The 14,328-nt window shown below is 40.6% G+C and overlaps 1 protein-coding gene across 6 annotated transcripts in view; it reads left to right on the forward strand.

Annotated features, from left to right (window-relative positions):
- The window catches only part of LOC136249726 (fibropellin-1-like), a 37,876-nt gene continuing 23,548 nt past the window's right edge, over window positions 1–14,328 (forward strand). The window contains exons 1-4 of one of the 6 annotated variants that reach the window (XM_066041827.1): window positions 1–85; window positions 134–262; window positions 1,545–1,937; window positions 2,892–3,062. In XM_066041827.1, the coding sequence (XP_065897899.1) occupies window positions 1,550–1,937; window positions 2,892–3,062 (559 nt within the window). In that variant the 5' untranslated portion in view covers window positions 1–85; window positions 134–262; window positions 1,545–1,549. The other 5 variants (XM_066041828.1, XM_066041825.1, XM_066041830.1 and 2 more) reach the window with 5 other exon arrangements.

Consider the following 14,328-nt stretch of genomic DNA (forward strand, 5'->3'; position numbering starts at 1 on the left):
GATAGTTTACGGATACCATAGCCATAGGTTTACCTGTTTACTCTACGTATAAACCGAGGTGCTGACTCTGGTGCTGACTTTGCCGGTTTGTTGTTGTAAGAAACATATTGTGGTTAACGTGTTATCCTCGTAGTTATACTGTAGCTATAGCTTAGTAGCCAGTCGTCTATTGTGTTAGTGATATTCCCAAACGTACGTACGTACCACGATTCAGTGCTAGATCAAAGCGCCGGACTGTTCTTTTAACACGATCAAATATATAGTGGGTATTCATTTATTTTGGTATTGTCTCTAGCTAGCTACGTAGTGATGTGGTTGGCAGCTGTTGCTAATTTGCCCGCTACATTGTAAACTAGTATGGCAGCCACTTGATAAAAGCCATTTGACTACATCTATTAGAATCCAGACCAGATGTGTTGCTTGACACTTCAATGACCCTGGGTTCATGAACTCTTAGTATGCACATGGTAGAGTTCATTTTGTAAGTCAAGGGGTAGTCACTTTTATGCTGTCTGTTAAAACACTTACAACCTGGATTAGTCTCGCAATGCCCAACCCTAAAAAGAGGGTCTGGTGAAATTGTGTACAAAAAGTTTGGCACTGCCGGAATGTTGGCAGCTCCAATCAGATCACTCTATTTCGAATTGATTTTGTAATTCATATATTTCAAAAGACTTGCAGCTCATGGTAATTACATCCAGTGATTTTACCGCTTAAAATCATAGTACAAATGGGCATACAAACTCACCATTTCTGTTGGGTTCATTTTAATGTTGCACAAATAAAGTAGTGCTATCAAGTTGGTGTGTCTATAAGCGGATCTGGTTAAATCACCGTAAACATTGCACTTACGTAGCATGTGAACGTCATCCAATAAACATCCCAGAGCTCAATTTTTTTATACACAGTTTCACCAGGCCCCCCTTTTAGGGTCGGGCACCGTGAGACTAAACCTGGATTAAAATTCGATCAATTGATCAAGGGTTTTGTTGCAATCAAGCAATCATGACTTCCACAAAAATAGCAATCAAGCACCTTTGAAAGCTAATAGCAGCATGAGAATTTAGTAAACTTTTAAGGTTTGATGATCAAGAATCAAGGTTCTTTTATGGATGAAATCAAGTGATCAAAGCAATCTTTTAATGATTAAAATCTAAATCCCAGTTGCAAGTATACCAATAGCAGTGTAGAAGTGTGACTATCCCTTGTAAGTGATGTGGTAGGATATCAAGTCAAGTATGTTATACATATACTGTGTTTTGACATATCACAAAAAAATATTTGTGGCAGAAAGTATGATTTTACTTTAGTGGCTGAGGTTAAAGCTTTCTTCTCTATCTGTAAAAGAAATAGATGGTGAAAGTTCTAAATATATCCTTAACACTGGCGTCAAGCAATTTAACTAGGGAATTAAGTGTACATATCATGCATGTAGTTCTTATGATCATTTTTGTGTGTGTCATGTACTCAGTTGTTAGAATGCACAAAACACCAGAGCATGAAATTAGGCACTGCATTACATACATGTAATGTAATACATGTAGCAAAGATGAAGCTGTGGCTACCATTCTGGATACTAGCCGCACTGGTTGGGGTCAGTGTTCAGCAGTGTGCTGTTGAAGATCTTAATCTGCTAGATATAGTACAAGCTGCTGAAGCATCTGAAACCACTGGTGACCTCTCTATAGAAGCAGTTTATTACAATTGTTTGTCCAGTAGCCAGACTGTTGGTCGTTATGCAACAATGTCTCTGTCAGTGTTGTTCATAAAGGCAAATGATCCTAATACAACAAGTGAGGCTCGCTATAATCTAAACTGTGCTTCTCCAACAATGTGGTCACGTGTTGGGCGGAACACTACTGCACTAAGAGACAACAATACCAGGATGAACTGTTCCAGTTGTTTAGATCAAAGTGTTAATGATCATCATTGCTCTCGTAAGTATAAATTATTACTTTATTGCAGTGAAATTTAGCATTATTTTAATGTGCTGGACAGCAAGAGGTCATTGTGATTAGGCCACATAGAATTATGACAATTTTTACAAATCTCTGTTACAGAGAAACTGCAATAATACAGTAATTACACCTTAGCTATGTTTGGAACGCACATGCCTGACATGGCCACTATAACAAGGTGGCCTCGTCAAGGAGGTAGTGGTAACTTGTATGTTAGCAATCTTATGTCATGAACTTCTTGCACTTTGAATGACTTAATAGAGTATACGTAGCCTTTTGTCTCTGGGTAATGAATTGTACTAATTATTAGCCCAACACAATGACCAATTATCAACAAGCAATTACAGATTTTCTTTTCTCATATCCCTAGAGATTTTAATGTTTAACAACTCCATTTACCAGAAATTTAGCTGTCTCAGGTCAGCTAGATGCAGAGTTTTCTTGGCAGGTAGCATGAATAATTTTACTGAAGGAAGTGCCTACTATACATAGAGACTATAACGGACCATAACTATTATTCAGAGACTATAACAGCCTACTGTAACTCAATAACCTTTTATATACTATACAGAGTAAATTCATTTTAGAATTTGCCAATAATCAATGACATTGCTAGTTAGTGTATGCAGGACTTCTAGCTGATTAGGTGATGGATTAAGGAGCTTTAATTAGTCTCTCAAACAATACTGTTTTGTTTTTCAGGCATCAAAAATACTGTAGGTGCTCATTGGTCCCTTGTTTAATGTTATGCACGTGTATTTCCAGCAGCTTAAACACCATACTCATGTTTTGGGGCATAAGCCACATTAAAAATATTTTACATTCATGCACATTATGAAGAACAGTATGAAAATGACATGTAGGAAGTATGATTATGTTACTACTTGGTTATTGACTGTGTTATATTGCTTTTGTGTTTGCCTTTATGTACAGCTTGTGACAGTTCATGTACTGGACTCAACCAGTGTTATGGTTCATCAGCTAGTGAGTGTTGTAGTTATAATGATGGTGGTAATTGTGCCGCTGACTGTGGGATGAACAGGGAGGGAAACTCAAACTTCACCTGTGTCTGTAGTAACTTCTGGAATGGAACTGATTGTGATGGTACGTATACATGTACATTTACATACATAATGGTGGTAAATTATGAACATTGTCATCTGCAATATCTTTCAACTTCAGCTACAATGCAAAATTTTAGAAAAAGAACTTTACAAACTGATGAATCACTTGAATACTTTGTAGGCATGTTCATATGCACATACTCACTACACATGTACTCATGTACATCTGTTTACACATAGAAGTCAAAGCAAGGGAAAATCAGCTGCTGTTTTCTCAGCTGCTGTTTTCACAGCTACATCAACCCAGTAAAACTGGGACACCTGTTATATGAGTAATGGGTTTGTGAACAATGTTTGCAATGTCACAAGCTGGGAAAAATTGTAAGTCTTTTATAGTGGTTTCATTGAAAGTGAGTGGTTAGGTGAATTTATTAAGAAATGGTTTAAAACACATGGACTGTTTACCAAACAATTCCAGATTTATAGTATGACCAAGTCACTAGTCCAAAAGGAGGTGTTGCTAATTTGAGGGCGTCTCTTTTTTTATGTATCACAGCAGTGTTAGTGTGGTATAGTAACACAAAGCATCAGTGGCGTAACTAGAACCAGACCGACACCAGGGCCTAGTGCAATCAATGGCATAGCTAACCCAAACATGATGGGGTGACACACCCCCACAGAACACTTAATGTCATGATTGTACAAAAAGGCTAATGGCCTAATGATGGGCTAGCCAACATACGGTGTAGTATTAGCTAACTTATAGCTGCTTTATTACAAATTACTATCCATGTAAGTAAGTATAATGTAACCACAGCCTCATCTCACGTGTCTCAACTATACTCCAACATATTCGTCCATGATCAAGTAGAGATATACATCACTGGCAGTATAGTATAATGCTTTATACTATTTAGGTTAGACACTCCTGGCCACACTGATTTCGTCCACTGAATTTAGTGAATTACCACTCAGACTCTAGATTCGTTTGACTCCTTATCTCCAAGTAATCCCCTCTACTTTAATATATAGCAGACCGACTCTCTCAACAATCCATTGCCTCGTAGTGCAGTTTATCACTGTTATCTCAAGCCTCAGTTGCAGGTCAACCGCCTTTATTTAAATGCATTATCACGTGAGTAAGCTAATCTAAAAATAGAACAATAATTAGTGTGAGTAACTAATATTTTCGTTACTTGTTATCTCAAGCATGGACGATCTTTTTGTTAACTGTTGCATTGAAGCGTTGAAGAGAATAGCACTGAAGAAGCTGGCCATTTAGCACAACTGTTACCATGTGCTAGGACACGTGCTCAACATTGTTTACATGGTCTAAGCACCACAGTCTAATTTATGCACGTGAAATTTAAATTTAAGGGGCGTGGTAGTTTGTGCCTCGATCAAATCGACCAATGGTCCACTATTGCTCACTAAGAGATACTCGACCTAAGACCAGTAAGTCTTCTTCACTGTTTTGTTCAAATTTTTGATATATTGCCCACGGTCCGTGACAGTTGGCCAAACCTATCTTGGCATCACGGTAGCTATACAAAATGTCTGTTTTCAATCTAATAATTTGCTGACACCCGGGCCTAGGCCCAGGTAGGCCCGGGTTTAGTTACGCCACTGCAAAGCATAAGGACTTAGTCAGTGTAATTGTAAATTTAATATAGAAGTACTCAGATGTAACATATGATTCTTATTAGGGAAAATATTGCATTATGTGAAGGCAATGATCAAAAGTTGTTTCAGTAGTACCTGGGAAAACTGTTTTGTTGAGTCAAAGAATTATTAAACTTTCAGTAGTAGAATTGCATTATTATACATAGAATTAGGTACTGTAGATTAATTTGAATTTCTAACATAATACCATACACAAGCATTTGTTGGCAAACAAACACAATATTGAAGCATTCAGATTTAACAAGTTGAGAATCAACAGTGATGGTGTTTTTATGAGATCAAAGGCCCTTAGCATATCTAACACATTCATGTGTGTGAAAATCCACAAGTATATGGTTTACATACCATGATATGTAGTTGCTGTGTTGATAATGAAACTGAGCAAGACGTTGAATATGTTGGCAATACAACAATGTTGTGTATATTAGGGACATTTTGAATTGTGATATACTTTCAAAATAGCTTGATCACATCACACAGTGATTGCGTGCATGAAGAAGGGATTACATGAAGAAGGTGAATTTGAGCATATTTATGATGTTAGGCCTAGAGTTACAGCTATGGTACATACCGCTCAAATGCAACATAGTCTTTCAAGAGTGTAAGAGATTTAAAAAAAAAAACATTAATTAAAGGGCGTGCACGAGTATTCATCCTGTTTCATTTGGGATGAATACTTGTGAGCAAAATGGGTGCCACACCCTTTAATTAGAGAGTTTTTCAATCACTCGCACTCTTGCGAGACAATGCTGCATTTGAGTAATACCATAGTTAGTTATTAAAATATTAGTGTACGGAACACATGTACTGCCGTGCATGTGCAAGGCATCTGTATAAAAATTGCCCCACTTTCACACCTTTGGCCTTTTGCTAGCAAGCCAAGTGCATGAGAGGGACAATTGAGTGTCGTGCAGCCAAGTACAGCTAGTGTGGGCATGCGACAAACAAGTGTGTAATTTATAGGAACCAAGAAAATGCTGTTTCATGCATTCGTAGCTCAATAGTGCCTGAACAGAAATTAACCGGCTTGCTGTGGAAACTCCCTCAGGGTAGGGCACCTCCTATTCTGAATTTGAGTTAAATCTGCCCAGCCATCACTGAGATATGCACCTTTCAAAGTTTGTCTTATTTACTTCGTATTTTTCTTCTTAATCTTCTGACATAAATTTTCTTTTCCACACTTTAGAAAAATTGCAATATCTCACGCGTACTTTAGTTGATTGACTTTAAATTTGGAGGGCAGTAAGAACATAACGCAGCACATTTACATCCCACTTTTTGTACAGACCAAACTAAGAGCAACAGAATTATGCACGATTTTGAAAGTAATTTGTTGTCTCGCCTACAGGGTGATCCGTTTGACGGAATAACTTGAAAATCGGTCTGAACCTGAAGTTACTATTGTAGTGCAACCTTTTGTGGTTTGAATGCACTGAAAGTATTAGCTAAGGAGATATAAAGCAAAACCAAACATGTGAAAGAAGCGTGATTGAGATACTCTAATAGAACAGTTACTGAGAAGTAAAAGTCAGAAACAATTCTCCAGGTCTCGAATCAGGGACCTCCACACCCATATACCCAAGCCCTTTACCACTGCTGTCAGTTGTTCACCTCACTTAATTTCTGCTTTATAATTTCTACCTTATAAATGAAGGTTCTGGTTTAGTACGCTAGAATAATAACTTGTAGATCTATCAGTGGAAATTCTAGAGCATTCCGTATGCATTGTATTGAGAAACAATGTGTGCTCCATTAGAGTACTACAAAATTATGAAAATAGCCTATGTCAAGTGTGTTGTGCGGCCAAGTGCAGTGGGTGGGCAGGCGACATACTTGTTTTATGGAACCAGAAATGCCATTTTCATGTATCTGTAGCTCCATAGTGCTTGAACAGTATAATTAACCATTTCTGCTTGGAAGCTTCCTCAGGGTAGGGCATCTCCCATTCCTAATTTGAGTCGAATCTGCCCAGTGATCATTGAGATATACGCACCTTTAAGATTTGTCTTATTTCAGCTGTTCTTTGTAGTCTTCGATGATTCCTGCAGTAAAGGTTAATAGTTAAAAGGAAGCAGAGTTAGGGCCGTTGCACTAAAATGTAACTAGTTACATATTACTCGTTACTTTTATGCGATGTAGCGTGCTACAGTTACATATTACTTACTGAAAAAAGTAATGAGTTACATATTACTCGCTACTCTGAGGGCTGTAACTAGTAATAATATTACATACTACATTTGTTCGTTACAAACTATAAAGTAAGTCCAACCTTCTAAATACAAGTTACCAGCCTACAAGTTACCAGCCTACAACTACAAATGACACAAGCGAGACACGTGTTTCTCTGCTGTAATTCAGCCACAAATATATACTTTGTTGTTGTATCTTGGCCTCAAGGGCACTCCCCATACACTATCATTCTTTGTCCATGCCTATAATGCTATTTCCAGTCTTGTCTGGGCCCAAAATGCAATCAATCACGTGCCTGGATACAATGCGCCTTAAAAAGAAGTAACGTGTTACATTCGTTACAATTTCCGGATGTAATATCCATTACATATTACTTGCTACTTTGTCATGTAACGCATTATATTACTTGTTACTGTAAAAGTAATATTATTATGTAACACGTTACATTTGTAACGCATTACCCCCAACTCTGAAAGGAAGTATCAAGGTTGAAACATGCAATTGCAAAAAGAAGTGATATCCACACAAAAACAGCCAATCTGGTGTGGCCTTAAATTTATTTACATCATTGTAGCCATTTGTTGGCTGCCACCTTTGATTTCACAACTTTTTTTCACCCAGGTATTTTAATTAAGGCCGCACCTTTTTTCACAGCTTGGCTGTTTTTGTGCGGATATGCTTGACTTCACCTTCATAAAATCCCAAGTAGTCTGAACTATTTAGAAATCATATTTCAGAAGGCTCAGTCTAGCATATCAGTAGTGCTTTCGTAGCTCACAACCAGTCTACTGTTCTGGAAGGTGGAGTTGAGTATAGTACTATTACATTATAGCATATTTGTAATATTCCGATAGGGAAGTCTATGAACACAGAGAGTCAGGACTTGTAGTGTAAAATGCAGAATAATATTCCAACTCATACAAAACTACAATGGCAAACATAATATTTTACAAACACTATATGACTAAGTCTCACTGCTCCTTCGGGATAACACAGCTTGGCCATTTGAGGTACCACAGCTGGAACGGCCAGAATTTTCACTCTGTACTGTTTTCAATATGTCACCAGTCCCAGAGTCAGCAGCGACTGAGGATGAAACACCTTTGTGTGGAATGTGTTGTAAACATAGAAATGTCAATGCTTGGGCCTCTTTAACCACACTGGGCAAAATTGTTTCTTGTCTGGGAAACTGGAAAAATCAGTCAGAGTAGAAGGAAAAGTAGAAGGCCTTGTCTTGAGTGCTTGGCCAGAGTAGAAGGAAAAGTACTATACCTATTGGTGATTTTTTAAGTGTAGAGATGCCAAATCAGCAGAGCAAAATGGTCTAAGTTTGAATTCTTTAGTAATGATATAGCAGAGTCACCCATTGTACCAAGCGCCACCTGTACATTCCAGGTACCTGTGTATTTAGGGAATGGTGGTCTTGCATGAAAGGGGAGTCTGCATGGCTACTAGAGGCTGCATGGCTACTAAAGGCTGCTTATCTACCTCCACATCTTCCACTTTATCATGAGATTGCTGACTTGAAATGCCTGTGAGTGGAGTACATCAGATCCTGAAAAATAGAATCACAGTACTATTCAGTACATCAGCCCAACGATTTCTTGAAGTGGAAATATCAGGATTGCAATAGTTTACTGCAAAAACATAGCTCATTGTTTGAAAGGTTTGTGCTTCCAAACTTCTATGAGCCACACGGCCATCTGTGGTAGGGATGGAATTCTGTGGGATGGCCACTGAAACATGTTGTGATTATATGGATGTTGCCTTGGGTAGTCAAACAAGAGAACTCTGCTAAGCACCATGAAGGATTCACATATTCTTTCAATGGTCCCCATTGTTGGCTGAAGGCATATGTTGTTTTCGCCAATTGGTCTGGTTTCCAGCTGAAGAATTGTGGCAGCTGATTGGATGGACAGGATGCAAATAGGTCCACCTCTAATAGGCCCCATTGCTGATTGAAATATCTTGTGGTGAAGACTCCAGTCAGTTCAAGTTCTGGACTCAGCATCTGCCACACAGCTCTGGATATGTTCTGCAACAAAGACAATGTCCTTGGATAGAACCCACACCCACAGAACTTTCAAGAGTTTTGTCAAATTCAGAGAGACTGTGCCCCCCAAGTATCCTATCACTTAGGGAACCTTGGTATTACTCACCCCCACTATAGACAAACGTTCTGGTTTGTTGGCGAATGTTCCATCACAACAGTCTACGGGCATTAAAAAACCTTGCAACAAACAAAATACTACATGATGAGATATGTCACAAATTTTAATATTGCGAAGTGCTCCAAACTCAAGATTAAAGTCCTCACAATAAAAACCTGCTATCTGGCTTGTATAATCTGACATGTACGTGTGACACAATATGTGTTATAATGTATCATGTGTAATTTGTTGACATGTGTGATGTATTTTCACTACAGTTATGATGTGACTGTGTCAATCATGACACAATGTGTTTGACACAGTGTGTGTGTGTGTGTGTTATAACACAATTAGGGCTGCACCGATTCTAGTATCAGTATTGATATTGGGCTGATACTGTTGTTTTCATGAAGTATCGAAATCAGCCATTATATTGTTGCAGATACCAATTCTTATCACGTGCGAGAACTGTAGGAGCATACTGACGACGGCGTGTTCATATTCTTAATAAAGCTCAGTACCAACACACATGCATGCGTATACAACCACTCATGAATATATTCCTACACCTCCCCCTCCAAGCTTTTTGGGGGGCAGGTAATGCAAAAAGCTTACAAAAGTCCTCTTACATCAAGTGTACAACATTATATAGTTCTACAAAAAAAATGTACAGTAATAAAGTGAGTGCATATATACGCTACCAGTTGTCAGTTAAACATTTCATGGCCAAGTTGGGTCCTCAATGAGGCGTTGAGTTGACTTCTTTATCCTCTGAGACTGGCGACATTGTGGCTGTGGCCAGGGCCGCCCAGAGAAATTAAGGGGCCCAAGGCAAAGAGTTAAAGTGGGGCCCTTCATCCAAGCTGTAAGTTGAAGACCAAAAAAAAAAAAAAAAAGGTCACAACCTGCTGACAATGACAATAACTACCCATCACCAACCATATCTCCTTATCTATAAGCCTGCTATACTGCTCCTCTGAAGAATACTGTGACTGCTCTATTAGAGTATTTAGATCTGACTGTTCTATTAGAGTATATCAATCTTTTAAACAGGTATTCAGGGGGCCCTTCATGGGGCCTCCTGGGGCTCCTTTCAGGCTGGGGCCTGGGGCAAAATGCCCCAGTTGCCCCCCCCCCCTGTGGGCGGTCCTGGCTGTGGCATACGGTCTGCTGCTTTCGGTGACTCTGGGACCCGTAAGTATGGAACTGAATCTGAAACTCTATGGCGTATAAACCTTCTGTTTCTAATTAAAGTACCTCCCTTTTGTGTCTTAATGTAGTATTGACGCTGGTGGCCTATAGCTGTAACTATTCCATAGGTATCCCACCATTTCGTCCGAGGGTCCTGAACTGCCACATTGGTACCAACTTTAATTTCTGGAAGAGGGTGTGCTGATGAATTGTAGTACTGTCTGTTATTTTCTAATGTGGTGTTTGCATGGTCTGTTGCCTCAGCTGTGCTGTGCTGCCATTCTGGGGCAAAGGATCTACTATTTGCTAGTAGGATATCCTGAATAGGGTGTCCATATAATTTCTGGGCTGGTGACAGCCCATCTTTCCTGGAAGGGGTATTCCTGTACTGTAGGAGAGCTCTGCATAGTTTGTTTGTGTCAAGAAATCTGCCATTCCATGCTGTCTTAATGATTTTCTTCATTGACTTAACTGCTGTCTCTGCCTTACCATTGCTTTGGGGATAGTATGGAGTGGATGTTTGATGATGGAATCCCCACTGTTGGACGAATGCTTTAAATTCTTTAGCAGTAAACTGTGGGCCATTATCTGACCACAACACATCTGGAACGGCAGTCCTACTAAACAGTTCAGTGAGTCCAGCAACCATGTGGCTGACTGTGATGTCCCTTCCCATGGGGATTATTGTGGGCCAATCCGTGTGGCTGTCTACTACCACGAGATAGTATTTCCCTGCATGGTAGCAAAAATCCGCTACAATCTCTTGAAATGGCTGTAGCGGTTTGGGCTTGAATATAATTGGCTCCTTTGACTGTGATGGGAGGTGGTCCTGACATTGTTTACAAGCTAGTATTATTTGGTCTATATCATGGTCTACGCCTGGCCAGTACACAGTTAAGTGTGCTCTTTGTTTTGTCCGCGTAGATCCCTGGTGACTCTCATGAAGCTGTAACAACACCTGTCTCCTCAGGGAACGTGGTATAACCAGTCTACATCCATACAATATCAGTTACTCCTCTACTGAGAGATGTTGGCGGACTTGCCAAAATAGCTTGGTCTCTTCTGGTAGCATGTGTCGGTGGTCTGGAAAGCCTTTCATAATATACTGTTTCAACTGTTGATAACAATTGTCTTCTCTGGCTTGTTTGCGCAATTCTTGCAAACGAATGCTCTCCATCTCATTCTGGTGAACACTTCTGATCTCCGCCGCTGAAAGATCTTGGTCACTGCCCTCAGCTAATGACTCTTCTGGGGTGGGAATGCTAACTGGGCTCCTAGATAAAGCATCTGGGGCCTGGTTTGTTGCCCCCTTGCGCCATATTGCCTTAAAATGAAATGCCATTATCTTCATGCGCATGTGCTGTAGCCTCTGGTTCTCTATCTCATCTAGCCTGTGGCTGTTCAGAATCGGTACAAGTGGATTGTGATCTGTCCACACTTCAAACTGTGGCAGCCCTGTCAGAAACATGGTGCACTTCCATATAGCCCATGTCACAGCCAACAGTTCCAATTCTATGACTGCATATCGCGACTCTGTATCAGTCAAATAGCGTGACCCAGCTTGTACCAAGTGCCATGTGCCATCTGCTCCCTGTTGCTGTAGTATAAACCCCAAACCTTGCCTACTCGCATCCGTGCATAACCGTGTAGGCTTTGCAATGTCAAAGAATGCCAGTACTGGAGCTGTTGTGAGGCACTCCTTAGCCTTCATGACTGCTTGGTCATGCTCTACTGTCCATAAGAACTCATTTTTGGTGCTGAGTAGTGGGCGAAATGGTGCCATGAGCCCCGCAATTGCATTGGTACCTGAGGCTAACTGATTGACTAGGCCCATAAAAGATTGCAGTTCTGTACGAGTGGTGGGTGTGGGAAATTGTGAAATAGCTGCTGTGATTAAGGAGTCCAACTGGTACCCCTCTGGGGACAGACAAAAACCTGCAAATGTGACCTCTGTACAACGGAACTTCCACTTCTCCTTGTTGATAGAGATTTGCCTTTCCTTACATCGCTGTAAAAACTGCTTAACATGCATCACGTGCTGTTGTGGATCCTTGTCAAAAATAACTATATCATCTACTATTCTGCGATATCCTGTCAGTCCCTCCAACGCTTCTGCCATACAACGATTATAGTGCTCTGCAATTGATGAGAGCCCATACGGAGCCCGCAAATACTTGAATCTCCCGTAAGGGGTAATGAAAGTTGTGAGTTCTTGGCTCTCGCTTGCTAAAGGACATTGATGGTAGCCTTTGGCAGCATCAATAACTGTAAAGTATTTGGCCTCCTTTGCAGCAATGTCAGCCACAGCTTCAGCTGGGGTAGGAGACATGTAACGTTCCCTCACAACAAATTTGTTCAACTTGGACAAATCCACACACATCCTTACACATTCTGTACCTTTCTTAGGGGTAACAACTATTGGCGCACACCACCGTGTGGCCTCTGTGACTGGTGTAACGATGCCTTGTTGCTGTAGCAAGTCCAGCTCTTCTTTCAACTTGTCCCTGTATGCAAAGGGTACAACACGCGGTGTTTTTACACAAAATGGGACTGCGTCCTCCTGAAGCCTGATATGGAATTGCTCCCCTTCCATCACCCGTACTTGGCCATCAAACACTGTTTGATATTCCTTCATAATTTCCTCTGCTGCAGCCATCTTCGCACTATCACTCCATGCGGTGGTTGTCTGTACTGCTGCGGATTTGTTTGGAGCTGGTGATGGGTAGTGGTAGGGAAGAATACCCAGACCTTTGGCTGCTTTCCATGATATGATAGCCCCTGACGCCTGGGAGGAAGTGCAAATTATCATGGTACTGTTGCAAACAAAATGTGACCGGTATGCATCCCAAAGGTGTCATGTTGTTGCCGTCCACTGATTTAGATATCACTGCAGATGGCAGGAGGTTATTTGGATGGCAACCCAGGCATGTTAAGATGTCTGTTCCAGCTGCCGAGATATCTGCACCAGAGTCTGGCAACACAGTGAGCTCATGAGTGCCCATGACTGTGGACGCTTGGACCCTAATTTTGGGGGCTGGGTCGGTGAGTTGCTGTGTTAATGGGAACAATTGAACAGCATGTTGATGATCAGTGTGGATTGCATTAGCTCCAGGTTTGGCAAGTGGGAGAGGCTGCTGTGTTTGCCTACTGCGACACACCTTGGCAAAATGCCCGACTTTGTGGCAGTGTATACATAGTTGGTTGTAGGCTGGGCATTGTTGGTGGCCTGCTTTGTGCAATGGTGCTCCGCAGCCAGTACAAGTCTTTGATCTTGCTTGGTATGGCACGTGTGCTGCTGCGATGGTGCCTGATTCTACTTTTGTGATGTCCGAGCAGTGCTTCTTAGCTGCTTCATGACTGCGGCAACGCATGATTGTGGTTGCCAATGTGAGGTCCTTCTCTTTTAGCAGGTCTTCTACAGTGTCTACATCTCGTAAGCCCTCAATCAGACATGGGGCCAAGTACATGAGTACTTATACTTAAGTACAGATTTGAAAGTACTTGTACTTTACTTAAATACTTTCTTAACTTCCCCAATGTACTTGTACTTATACTCAAGTACTTTGCTAAGTACTTGTATGTACTTGAGTACTTAAAGTACTTTTAAGTACTTGTAAGTACTGCAAACATTGTACGTAGTTTGTACACAGTGGGTGAAGGTGCAGTTTACAACTTTTTGCGATTCTTCTACTGCCTTCCCCAACCTTACTATGTACCATGTTGCCACGATTAATGATGTCATAGCATTCTGGCAAACAAAAACAATGCTGCTATTCAAGTCAGTGAATTTTAAGAGTTTAAGAGAGAGAATGGTTGACAAAAACCAACCCCCTAGGCGCACTTACATACTGCAATATGCTGAATACAGCATATATTTTACTACAGCAAAATATACTTGTACTTTACTTAAGTACTTCCAGCATGTACTTGTACTTTACTTAAGTACTCTCTTGATTGCTGCTGGAGTACTTGTACTTGTACTTGGAAAATTCAAAAGTACTTGTACTTTACTTAAGTACTTTTAAATGTACTTGGCCCCATGTCTGCCCTCAATAATCTGATCTCTCAAGCCCTTCTGTGCGCATGCATCTG

Source organism: Dysidea avara, chromosome 3 (assembly GCF_963678975.1).
Source record: "Dysidea avara chromosome 3, odDysAvar1.4, whole genome shotgun sequence".
In the NCBI taxonomy this organism is placed as follows: domain Eukaryota; kingdom Metazoa; phylum Porifera; class Demospongiae; order Dictyoceratida; family Dysideidae; genus Dysidea; species Dysidea avara.